Source organism: Daucus carota, chromosome 5 (assembly GCF_001625215.2).
Source record: "Daucus carota subsp. sativus chromosome 5, DH1 v3.0, whole genome shotgun sequence".
Classification (NCBI taxonomy): Eukaryota; Viridiplantae; Streptophyta; class Magnoliopsida; order Apiales; family Apiaceae; genus Daucus; species Daucus carota.
This window is the reverse complement of record NC_030385.2, coordinates 43,698,665-43,711,446: the sequence shown is the minus strand read 5'-3', so window position 1 is coordinate 43,711,446 and position 12,782 is coordinate 43,698,665. Positions and strand designations below refer to the sequence as shown.

Genomic DNA, 12,782 nt, shown 5'->3' with positions numbered 1-12,782 from the left:
TTCTTGGTTTGACCACACTAAAAATTTCCCTATTCATCACTCAAATCTGCATGACAAAATGATTGTAAATCTTTTGGATTAAGCTTTCTTTAAAGGCAAAAGACATTCTCTTGAATTATTCAAAAAAAGGTGGGAAATATTCTCATCCCCCAACTTTCTTTTTATTTAAAAGATTAGATGGTCATGATTAGTTGCCACTTTTGTCTGCTATTTTATGTCAAAAAAAGAAAACAGTAATCCAGTGATTCATTAACTAAAAGTAATTCCATGTCCTTGTGTGCCACTAATGAAAGATGAAATGATGATTAGTGGCCTTAATCAAATTAGGTCACACGTGAGACCACCTCTGTGGTGCACTTATGTGGTGTATTAGTTGTGAAATCTTGGAGATTAAGATAAAGTAGGTTGAGTTAGCAGACAAGGAGGAAAATTTTGGCAGGAAAGATGAATTAATCATCCAAAAAGACTGTGCATGCAAGAATTTGTAGTGTGGAGATGGGCTCCTGAGTGAACACTTAAATTTACCTAACCGAGTACTAGTAATTGACATGCAGCTGGTATAAACCATACATTTAAGTGGAATTCTAGATCATCTAGTGAGATGTAGATACAGGTTAACTAATCGGTTGATCTTATCGATTTAGGATATTTCAAAATATTTTGAATAAGTGTTGGTGAATTGATTGAAAAAAATTAAAAAATAGTTAAGATTTTTCAATATATTAGAGATCTTTAGAACACTGATCGGAAAATTACATAAACGTGTGAAACCCGAACAAGCTTCTCTAGTTATTTCTATTTTTGTTATAACATCGTAATGCATAACTAAAAAGGAATTTTTATCATGTGTCTATAAATCCATTGCTAAACATCAAATTTTATAAATTTAGCTTATTTTCAATAATAATGGATCATCCGCGTATATAAAAACTGCGTCAATCTAAACGAACTAAATATATAAATTTAATATTTAGCATGTGTCCACCAAGACACACTAAACAAACAGATTAAAAATTACACTGTAACGCATGATTAAAAGAATTTGAGAGGGGAAAAAATTGAAATGAATAACCGAAAGAGAAAAAGGAGGTCCACTTTGAGAAAAGAAAGGCACATTGAACAACTATGATATGTTTGTTTAAAAAGACAACAAGTAGAGAGTTTTATGGTCAAAAGATCGCAACACTGCGGCTTTGCATTTGGCATTTTTATATATACAGTAGTGTTTCTTTGGTTTTAGTCAAAAAAACCATAATTACACAATTGCCGGACAGGTAAGATCAAGTAAAACAAAGTTTAATCACTCCCCGTGGGCTATAAATTCGGTTTTAGAAATTGAAAATCGAAGCTGATCGGTAAATTTATCGATTCAATTCTTTCAAAAAAAATCTATAGATTCAAAATTAATAAAAAATTTATCAATTTTTTTGGAGTTAATCAGAGATTTTTGATCAAATTAATTTGCAATCGACAAATTGAGAAAATATTTTTGGAAAATAAGACGATGATTAATAGAAATTTGTCAATAAATCATGAAAGTTTACAACAACGCTATAATTCGAGTTGAGCTGGAGTTTGAGCGTTTTACAGGATAATATACATGAAATTATTACTGGGCCGGTCTCTCCAACTGCTCAACAAGCTTAGTATGATTACAAGGCCTTTGAAATTGTTCCCAAGCCCATGTAAGGCAGCCCAACACATTGTCTGGGCTACGTACCTCGAACAATTAATAGTCCGATTGATGATATATCAAACAGTTGAAGCATACAGTGATGGAAAAAGACAAAGAATCAAAGGCTTGCATGGTTGTTGACGAACAAAACATGTTAGAGCTCTAGTGTGGAATTAAAGATTGGACACATTCATCCAATAATGTCACTAAGCAACACTTTTTATACACATGCATAATGTACCTGCATGTAAAACCATATAGAATCATACAAACATGGGTGGCACGATTAATGGCAGGTCAAATGTCGAATTCTGTACCAGACTTGCAGACAAACTTCTTCCACCCCTCCCTCCCCTCCGGTCTCGGTTTCAGTTTCGGTTTCGGTTGCGGTCTTTCAAATTTTTCAGAATACCTTTATCTTATTTCTCTAATTTAAAGAAAAGCATTATTATAACATACGGTAAGTGATAGTATTTTCTAATGCATATTAAATTATTAATTCACCGATTTAGCGATACATTCTAATTTATGTAAAAATATTCTGATAAATCTCTTATAGATTCTGAATATTCTGAATTGATAAATCAATTGATTAGTTATGATTTTTAATTTCTATGACCATAATATTATGTAACATGGGAAGAAAACAGATATTGCAGTATTAATGAAGAATACACATACAGCTTGTTGCATGGGCCAATTTGCATGGACCCTTTTTAATTAATTTGGACATTTACCCAACGGCAGGTCCATTATAATTAAAGCCTGTGTTTGCAATTTTATGGCACGAATTAATTTTCAATTTTTTTAATTAGTGGTTGGTGTGACCACTATTTAATGTAATTAAATGAGTGAATTTAAAAAAAACAGCAGGTCATAAAGGGATATTCAACTTCATTAAAGAGAGGCTCCAGCTACTCAACCATATTATCGGTGGACAAATAAAGAGATGACCAAAAAGTACAGAAAGATACTCCTATGTCAGAATCCAATTCATAGCCTTGCCCCAATCTATTTTTAGCCACATTTTTATGTCAATACATGCACATTTGATCAGGGTGCTCATATTTCATGTAGCACGTTTCACAGCCCGAAAATGACTCGTTTTTAAAAAAAATTCCGAAGACTAGATTCTGACTCGGATTTTTTCTAAATTCTCCGAAGACCAGGATCGTACGAAGAAAATTGCCAATGTTTACATATCGATCAAATTTACACAAAGAACAGTGCTTAAAAATCTGCACAGCTACTAAGATGATCTGAAACTGCACACATTTGAAATAGCTTGTGTTCTTACAAAAGAATAGTCTAAAAAACGAATGAATGGCTGAAACGTAGAACTGTGGATTTTCAATAGTAAGTACAAATGAAATCACAAGACTGGCTACTAATTATCGAATTTTCATATAAAATCATCTACCTCCATTTCTGTGCACTGGTATTTGATCATTCTGCTGCATGTCCAACCAGAAGTTGCTGGAATCAGAACCAGAGTTTGAACGAGGAAGACAGGGTGTTAACTCACTCATCGACAAAGTTCATTTCCGTGTTTGATCTTCAATTCAATATCTACAAAAGCCAGAATAGCTTTCTTTACAATGTAATCCCTGCAAAGCCTACCAATGCTCCTTTAAGCAACCTGCTCGCCAATCAAATCAAGTCCGACCAGTAGAAATGAAACCCCTTGAAAGAGTAAGAAGTAGAAATGGATTCCCTGGGCAGACAGCAGGCTTCGGGCTGAAGCTGTCAAGAGAAGAAAAGCTAGTGCGAGCTCTTTCGTGTATAGTCTGTTGTGTTTTACCTTCTTAGAAGCCATCTGCTCCTTCTTGATTTCCTTTTCAATTTCTCCTCGCATTTCATCTAAATCTGGCAATGAGTTGCCCCTTAGAGGCTTTTTTTCTGGGTCTTTGTCAACTAAGGAAACGAGATCTCCTTCTGAGGAGCGTCCAGATTTCTTGGTAACTACCCATTCGTATGCACTTCCTAGTTGAAATAAACCAGAAATCATGGCATTGAACTTGGTTACTGACATTGTGTTCTCGAATAGAAGGTAAGGGACAATGAAAGGAAAAGATTTTGGGGCTGGGAGTATGTTAAGAAATGACATGGTTGCTGGTATATAACAAACAACCCATGCTGGGAGCGTAGCCTCCGGTATGAACATAGTCATTGGAAGGATTATGCAAAATAGAGTGAAAGAGTAAAATGGAAGTATTAATTTTCTTAAAAGGAAGAAGAGGAATATCATATTGAACTTTTTCCATAAGCTTATCTGCAGCAATCAGAAGTTACATTAACACAATGATGGGTCACTTTAATACCAATTAACTAGAACTTACATCAGCGAGTGAAGAGTTTGGTTTTAAAAAATATATTTGTGTGAAGATAAGACCATACAAGTTTTTTTTTTTTGACAGAGAAGACCATACAAGTTAAATACCTTTGAACGGATTATATCAGGCAAACAGAGACGAAACAACTGCATCGGACCAGAATGCCATCTGTGCTGTTGTTTCCTGTATGCCTCATAAGACTCCGGCAGTTCACATTGACACTGAAATTTGGATTACACAAACAAATGTTTTCAGCAAATGATAAGAATTCCAAACAAGCAGTACTGATTGTACTACATGTATTATCCATTGAAATTTACCTCAACATCATTAAGGAAGATGAATTTCCATCCATGGAGATGAGCTCGGACTGCGATGTCCATGTCCTCAACTGTGGTCCTCTCTAACCAACCACCGGACTCTTCTAAGGCTTTGATCCTCCACACCCCAGCCGTTCCATTAAATCCGAAGAAATTGAGTAGAATCCCATTCACCTGTTGTTCTACTTCAAAATGAAATGCCAAATTAATATTTTGGAGCCTCGTCAACAGGTTTTCTTCCTTGTTTACAAAGGACCATCTTGTCTGGACCAACCCTAACTCCTCATTATCCTACAAAGTCATAAACCCCAATACATTGAAATACTGATACCACAAAAACTTGTATAATTAGCTTCTCGCCTGATGCGTGTTTGCAGTGACAAAAAAGCAGTGGCGTAATAATCAAGTTAAACAAGAAGCAAGGAAGTTTTATTACCTTAAAATGTGGAACAGTTTTCTTAAGAAAATCAGGGTTGGGCTGAAAATCGGCATCGAAAATGGCAACAAATTCATAGTCCTTAACATAACTACAATTCATCGCAGACTTGAGATTTCCAGCTTTATACCCTTCTCTATTCACCCTATGCCGATACAAAATGTTTGCACCCTCTTTGTGCCACTTAGAAACCTCATCTTGGATCAACAACTGTGTAGTTGGATCATCCGAATCATCTAAAACTTGAATAAGCAATTTAGATTTTGGCCAATCCAAGTTACACACTGCTCCTATAGACTGCTGATAAACCTAAAAACACAAACTTCCAAGTTGAAAACAATGAATAATCTCTTATTTTGTCTGAATTCAGACTAAAGCGAGAAACCAAATTTCAGACAAAGAACAAACAAATGCATACAAAACTCACCTCTTTTTCATTACACATGGGGATCTGGACAAGAACCATAGGGAAGTAACCACCAGTACCATCACCAGCTTCAAGATCTTCTAACCCTTGTTTCAAAACTGGCTTAATCTTCTTAAATTTAATCCAAAAACAACCCAAACACAAAGCTAACCTATCCAAACTCTGGATAAGAAAAAGTATAATACAAGAATTGGCAAGGAATTGAAGAGGGGGAGCAAGATAATCAACCCTAATCGAAACCCAACTGGAATAAAGCAAATCAAATGCATCTTTCAGCCCTGATGGCCTTGTTAATGTATATAAATACTCTAACTGAAGATCTGGTTTACCTAAATGCCAGCCTTTATAATAAGCAACTATCTCAAAACCTAATAACAAAACAGATAACCAAAGAAACACCTTTATACATTTATAAAACCTTGATTTCACAACTGGCCTTTCAGACTCATCGGAGTCCGTTTTTCCGGCGGCAATACGGCGGCGCACGGCGGAGGAAAGACTAAACAATGCAGAAGCAATTGAAGTCAAACAACCAGCAGCTTTGTGGGCTTTAAGCAGGAGAACCCAAGTGAGCTGTTTGGCATTTTTATTCCGGCGAGATTTGGATTTCGTGCTGCCGGAATTCCCATTTCCGGCAGTCTCCGGCGCGAGAAAATCGTCATCAGAAGGGGACTCAAGCTCCAACATGGCCCAGTTATTCGGATTCTCCATCTTCACAACCACCGGCGTCCCTCTGTGGGTTTCTTTAGCCCACCACTCGAACGACGGCGCCATTTCTCAAATTCCGGCGACCCAGATGAGAAATCAGTGAAAAAAATCCAAGATTCCGAGATGGGGTTGTAGAATGAGCAAAATGTGAAGGACCCAGATGGCTGAAATCTACAAATATGATCTCATTTCTCGAGACTGGTGAAAAAGTTGCAGAGAAAATGGGGGAGACAGAGAGTGAAGTGTGTATCTATACGTGTATGTATATATATATCAGACACTATAAGATATGAAATATGTCTGTCCGTGTGTGATTATGTAAGAAGATGAGATGTTTTTAAGATTGATTTACAGAGGAATGGAGATGGAAGATGAGTAAAGAACGAGCTTCATTAGTTTTAGACTTAATTACTAAAAGAATTATACAACTATCATGTTTTTTTCAATTTAACCATAATAGTATATTTATTGCGGGATAATGCAAGTAATTTTAAAAAATTATTTTTAAAACCCAATCTCACTAATCCATAATCATGGTTAAGTTAAAATTGAGATGTATGCCACATATATTGTCTAAGTTATAAATTAATTAGTATACGAATTTTATTTATTTTTTTACTATCGAGTTAAAATGTCAAAATCATAATTCATATTTTACACAAATATTGAGCGAATTATAATTTATGTTTGAAGGCAGAGGACAATGTTAGCATGATTTTTATGAAACACCCATAGCCTACTGGCTACATGTGTATGATTATATTGATAATTTTCCATGTGATTTATGATATTTGTATCGAATTTATAAATTATATTATGACGAACCTTGATAATTCAAATAAAAATTGCCCGCAAGGGTTGGTTCAACTGTTTAAAGAGGGGACTTGTATCCTTTTGGTCACAAGTTCAACTTCTGAAGGGAGCAGAATTTGTGATTATGCCTCTTGGACCAGAGCCTGTCACTTAAGTGCAGTTTGCAGGCTATTATGTGAACTCGTAGGTTTACCCAGTGCGTCCTACGGGAAAAAAATTATGCCGCTTGGACTAGAGTCTGTCACTTAAGTGCAGTTTGCAGGCTATTATGTGAAGTCGTGGATTTACCCGGTGCGCCCTACGGAAAAAAAACTGATTGTTTGGCGTGTGTACAATGAATTATGTAAATATTTAAAATAAAATTATAAAAAAATAATATTTTAGTAAAGTTGTGTATGACATCCATTTAACCATGGTTAGAAATATTTTCAAATTGGGTTCTCTCAAATACGTTTTTTATTAGTTAGTTGCATTTTTCTGCAACAAAATTAGATTTATGGTTAAAATGAAAAAATCACTATAGTTTAATAGTTTTTTCGGTAATTAAGTCTTAGTTTTATTACAGCTATCAGAGTATCATTACTGACGTTGTTACACGCACACATACACTAGTTAATTTTATCCTCATTTTTTTCTTAAATCACGCATTTCGAGATTTTGGTTTATGAGTATGATTTTTGTCAAATGGAGGGCTTCTTGTTTCGAGAAGCTGAAATCAAAGAGCAAAATCGTTAAGTTAAAGTGTGTCCTTTTATGTAATTTTAAAAAATTATTTATTAAAATTTAATTATAAGTGAAAAGTAATATTTATTTTATTTATTTAAATTTTCTTTATACTCGTAATTATTGGGCATAAAAATTATAAATATAATAAAAAAATATTATAAATTATCTCTTCAATGGTCATTTACGAAGTTGATTAAAATAATTTATTTTACAAACAATATTAATAAGCTACTCTTGATTTATAACCGAGGGCAAAATCCCAGCCAAATACTCCCGGAATCTGCTTCAGGAAAAGATTAGAAAAATCATGTTAAACTTGGTGGATCTTTTCACATTTTAAATGTTATTTTTTTAATGTTTTAATCTGAAATAAAATGTGTAAATGTCGGTCAGAGATGAAACAGGGGATCGAAAGAGCGTCACCTATGGAATGGGGTAATGACCAAGTCTGCCTTTAGTAAAACAACCATGCGTTTTAGTTTTTGAACATTATTTCATACTAGCTTATAACCCGTGCAATGCACGGGCGGTTAACATATTTGTTATTTTATTTTATATATCTTAAATTTATCTAATTTTATTGTAAAAATAAAATTATGATAGAATAATGTGGTTAAATAAATATTTTATTTAGCAGTTGGATAAATTCTTCATAGTTAAGTCCGTCAAATGGCTAATTAAATATTAGGTCGAACATATATATTTTAATAAGAATGTTAAAATATTTTTTTTTGCATGTTATAATTTAAGAAGGCCTATAAACTCATATATAAACTAACCAATCAACCTTTTTAATATTTCGTTATTAATAATTCATAATATGGTATAAAACATATTATAATTTAAAGAGACGCATGAAACCAAATACCGACCGTCCGACCCATCATACTAATTTGAATTTAATGTTTTGGTTTAATAAATGATAAAAAAAATATAGTATAACATGTTATAAATTCAAGAGCTCCGTGGGTCGAATACCAACCCATTCACCAACTTTACTAACTGACCGACCATGTGAACTTTTTATTTCGGTTTTATTAATATTGTAATAATATATAGTATATGATAGATTTGTAATATTTTTTTTAATGTGAGATCATTAGAGTATTTAAAAATAATGTTATTAATGTATTTTTGGTTTAATAATATCACATGTTATTTATTAATAATTATATTTTTAATATACATGACGTCCGTGTTAATTGTAAAAACTTGATTTTTTAGTTAGAAAATCTAAAAATGATAACCCGTTTTGATTAAAAAGACAATTACTATGTTGCTCGATATTATTTTAGAAGATTGAGTTCTTTTAGCTAATAAATATATAAAGGTAATTTATTTTAGTTAAAAAGAATAATTGGTTTTATATATAGATAGGCCCGTACTTCGGTGCAAGTACCGACCGCCCGACAATATAATAATACTCTCTCTATTTTTTATTATTTGACGTTTAGACTTTTGGCTCACATCTTTACGTATAAATATGTCGCCCATGTTCGTATTAATTGTAAAAGATTAATTTTTTAGTTAGAAAATTTATGAAAAGATAATATATTTTACTTAAAAAAAGTAATTACCATGTTTCTTAATGTTATTTTAGAAGATTAAGTTTTTTAGTCAGAAATATAAAAAAGGTAATATATTTCAATTAAAAGGATTAATTGGTTATATCGATAGGCCCGTACTTTAGCCCAAATTAAAAAAGATAATTGGTTATATAGATAGGTCCAGAATAATTGGTTATATAGATAGGCCCGTATTTTGGCCCAAGTACTGACCTACCAAACTTTTATTGTTTCGATTTTAAAAGAATTATTAATTGGTTATATATATAGGTTCGTAATTTGACCCAAATTAATTTGACCCAAATTAAAAAGAATAATTAGTTATATAGATAGGCCCGTATTTTGACCCAAGTACCGACGATTTTAAACGAATTATTAATTGGTTATATAGATAGGCCCGTAATTTGGCCCAAATTAAAAAGAATTATTAGTTATATAGGCCCGTATTTTGGCCCAAGTACCGACCGACCAAACTTTTAATCTTTCAGCTTTAATAGTATAGTATAGATTTCTTGTTCAAATATTTTGAATAGAATTTTAATATTACTCTACTAAACTTGAGAGAGTAAAACACGTTTATATAAAGTCATGATTTCTTTTGCTAATAAAAGTAAAAAGGTAAATGATTTCTTTTGAACAATTATTGGATACTAATATATTATTAATTTGAAGCAATGCGATGCTTATCACAGCTAGCTAGTACTCTAGTAGTAACTCTAATTATGGATAACAGCTCTGCTAATTACTTTGTTAATAGAAAAGACGGAATTTTAGAATAATCTAGAGTGCTAAAGTTAACTTTCCAATTTAAACTATTCTAAGGAATCGAGGATGTCTAATAAGAAAACCAGAGAGCTACCAGTTCGATTGCCCCGGATTAGGGCAATTGCAAGATTAGGTAGTAGAAAAGTAGATTTGTTAATCACCAGTAGGCCATTGGTAAAGGTCATTCGTGGTTTAATTATACTTAAGCTAATAATTAGCAGCACAATTATTTATTAATGGAAATTTCTGATCACAAGTTTTTCTTGCGAAATAACATGGCCTGTTTGGCTGGATTTTTAAACCCAAATTCTGAATTTATAAGTCATAATATAGAAATAGTTTATTCATAATTTTATGTAGAAAAAAATTATAAATATCAAAAAAATTGTCCGAACACATGAATTAAAAATCACTTCTCATTTATAATTAACTTTTCATTTATGAACAATAAACATATTTTTGAAGCCAAGCTCAACGACCTAATGAACTTCCTCAGTTTATGGGTTGTTTGTTTCCCGGAAGCCGGAGCTGCTTCCGGCTTCTGCTTTTTTGACATGTTTATGTAAATAAGCAGAAACATTTTTAAGCAACTGAGAATGCTAAGTTCTTCCTCAGAATTTCTGCTTCTTTTCCAAACACTTTATAAACTTATTTACTTCTTACTTTTCTAATTAAGTAAGAAGTCAGTTATCTTAAACTAACCCAAACGGTCCCCGTATAGTACTCATTTCTTTGTCTTTTCGTCCGTTCAAATTCGATTAATATGATAAATTATAGTTTTTCCAAATTTTTAGAGAAATTATTATTTAGAAACTACGTTCCGGAATACGTTGAAGTGGCCTGTAATAAAATAGGAAACTGTCGGCAACATTGCAAGTCTCAATCTCGTAATAAATAAATCAGTCGTTTTCAGACATATGTGGGCGTATATTTTGTCCAGGTGTCTGCTCAAACCATCGACTCAACCAGAGGTGTAACTTGCGCATTGCTAGGTTTTGCAAAAGGCCTTGCTAATCTCCCTGGTCCCCTAATCATTTTTCTCTTTAATTTTAATTATTTAATTAATAGTATACTCCGCTGATTACGATTTACGCATCAATAACCGTTGTTCCACACAGGTATTGTCAACGATTACTGTAAAATATATCCCATTTTCATTTATTATTTATCTGATTGCAAATCTGTCAAGGTCGATTTATCGAGGCAGGTGTTACCTAATACCTACACAGGTTTTGTAGAAGTCGAACTCGATAATTATGAGCATCTCCAACCATTGAGAGTTCTTGGTTAAAAAGTGAATTGGCATACCTAAAATAAAAAAATTTAGCCAACAATGCGAAAAACTCAACTCCAACCATGCTCAGCTGTTGTCTATAAATTTAGCCAACCTCCTATGGATGGCTAAATTTGTCGAACCTCTACAGGTCTGTAAGAAATCTGTAGAAAAATTGCACATCATTTATTACTATATTGAACTGATATATTCTATTTTAACAATATAAAATATTAATAACATACTCTTTTTAAATTATAGCCAACTAATATAGCCAATACCATTGAAGCAAAATGTCTTACAGGTTCAGCAAATTTTACATAATGTCTTACAGGTTCAATTTAGCCAACGATTATAGCCAACGCCGTTGGAGATGCTCTAACATTTTCTATAATCTAAGTTAGGATTTTTCATAATACGATCATGTCTTGTTGTGTTTAAAATATCTGACTTGTGGTTTATAATTTATAAGAGCTTCTCCAACTCATCACAATTCTTAGTTAAAATTCATTAAATTATATCATAAATAAAAATTATAGATAATGTGTGAAATTTGCTTCACTTCAACCACACATAACCCTTGTCTAAGAATATAGCCAACCAATTGATGTTGGCTATATTTGGTCAACCTCTACAAACATGTAGCAACAACTGTAGCAAATTTTCGTATCATTTATTACTATATGATAATATACATTTTATTTATAATAACTTGAAAGAATAATATTTTACTATTTGTGAAATATAATCAACCAATATAGTCAGTACCATCGAAGCAAAATGGCTTACAACTTCGGCAAATTCGACATAATGCTTTACAGGTACAATTTACCCAACCACTTTTAGCCACACCATTGGAGATGCTCTAAGTCAATTTTTAACTTACAAGCGGAGATATGATAAGTTGAAAATGATACTTTTCTGCTGACTTTTATTGTTTTCGAAATTTGACACAATAAAAATTTAAAATATTCTATTATAATATTAATAAATTTATACATCTTATATTATAAATATCAATAAATTTATCCAAGTATAAATAAACTTTGACTCATAAATAATAAATAATATTTTTAAGATTTAAACCAAACGGCCTTTATATAGAAAAATTAATCAGTTGTGTGGTTGATTGCCTGGGCTACGCTGAGATCAACTTTTCCAAGTGCACTCGTGTGGCAGTCGAGGCATGAGAGAAGAAATTAGAACTCACTAGTTATATACTCCCTCCTTCCCATTTTAATTGTCCACTTTGCTCAAATCACACATATTAAGAAAAATTAAATATGATATGTTGTTATCATTGTTATGCATTAATTATACAAAAACACTACTAAATTTTCATTCATTTTGTTAAAAGTCAACATAGTTTGCATTGTAAATCATGAAAATTGTACATGCTAATAAATGTTAACATTGAAACTTGTATAAAATTGTATTGGACAAAGAAGTAGGACAAATAATATGGGAAATTTTTTCTTTGCAAAGTGGACTATTAAAATGGGAAGGAGGGAGTATATCCCATCACTTTCATTAGGCTCCGCCACTATCAACGGCTCTTTATTCAAATCATTACTGGTCTCCGTCAAGGAAAAAAGCTAAAAAAGTGCGGTAATGTTAAACTTATTTAAAGTGCTAATTTTGAAAGAAGTTAGTTTATATATTATTTTAATAAATATTTAAATATGTTATCTATATCTATATTATATTAAAATTTAGAAAATATCAGCTCAACAAAAGTATT

The 12,782-nt window shown here is 32.3% G+C and overlaps 1 protein-coding gene across 1 annotated transcript; it reads right to left on the bottom strand.

Moving 5' to 3' along the window:
* Positions 1-2,930: 2,930 nt before the first annotated feature.
* Positions 2,931-6,207, bottom strand: LOC108223887 (probable xyloglucan glycosyltransferase 12). Its single transcript, XM_017398339.2, has 5 exons — positions 5,192-6,207; positions 4,765-5,073; positions 4,329-4,619; positions 4,116-4,229; positions 2,931-3,947 (listed from the first exon to the last, which is right to left on the bottom strand). Exons 1-5 carry the CDS (start codon positions 5,963-5,965, stop codon positions 3,306-3,308), a joined length of 2,130 nt encoding a protein of 709 aa, XP_017253828.1. The 5' UTR covers positions 5,966-6,207; the 3' UTR covers positions 2,931-3,305.
* Positions 6,208-12,782: the final 6,575 nt, after the last annotated feature.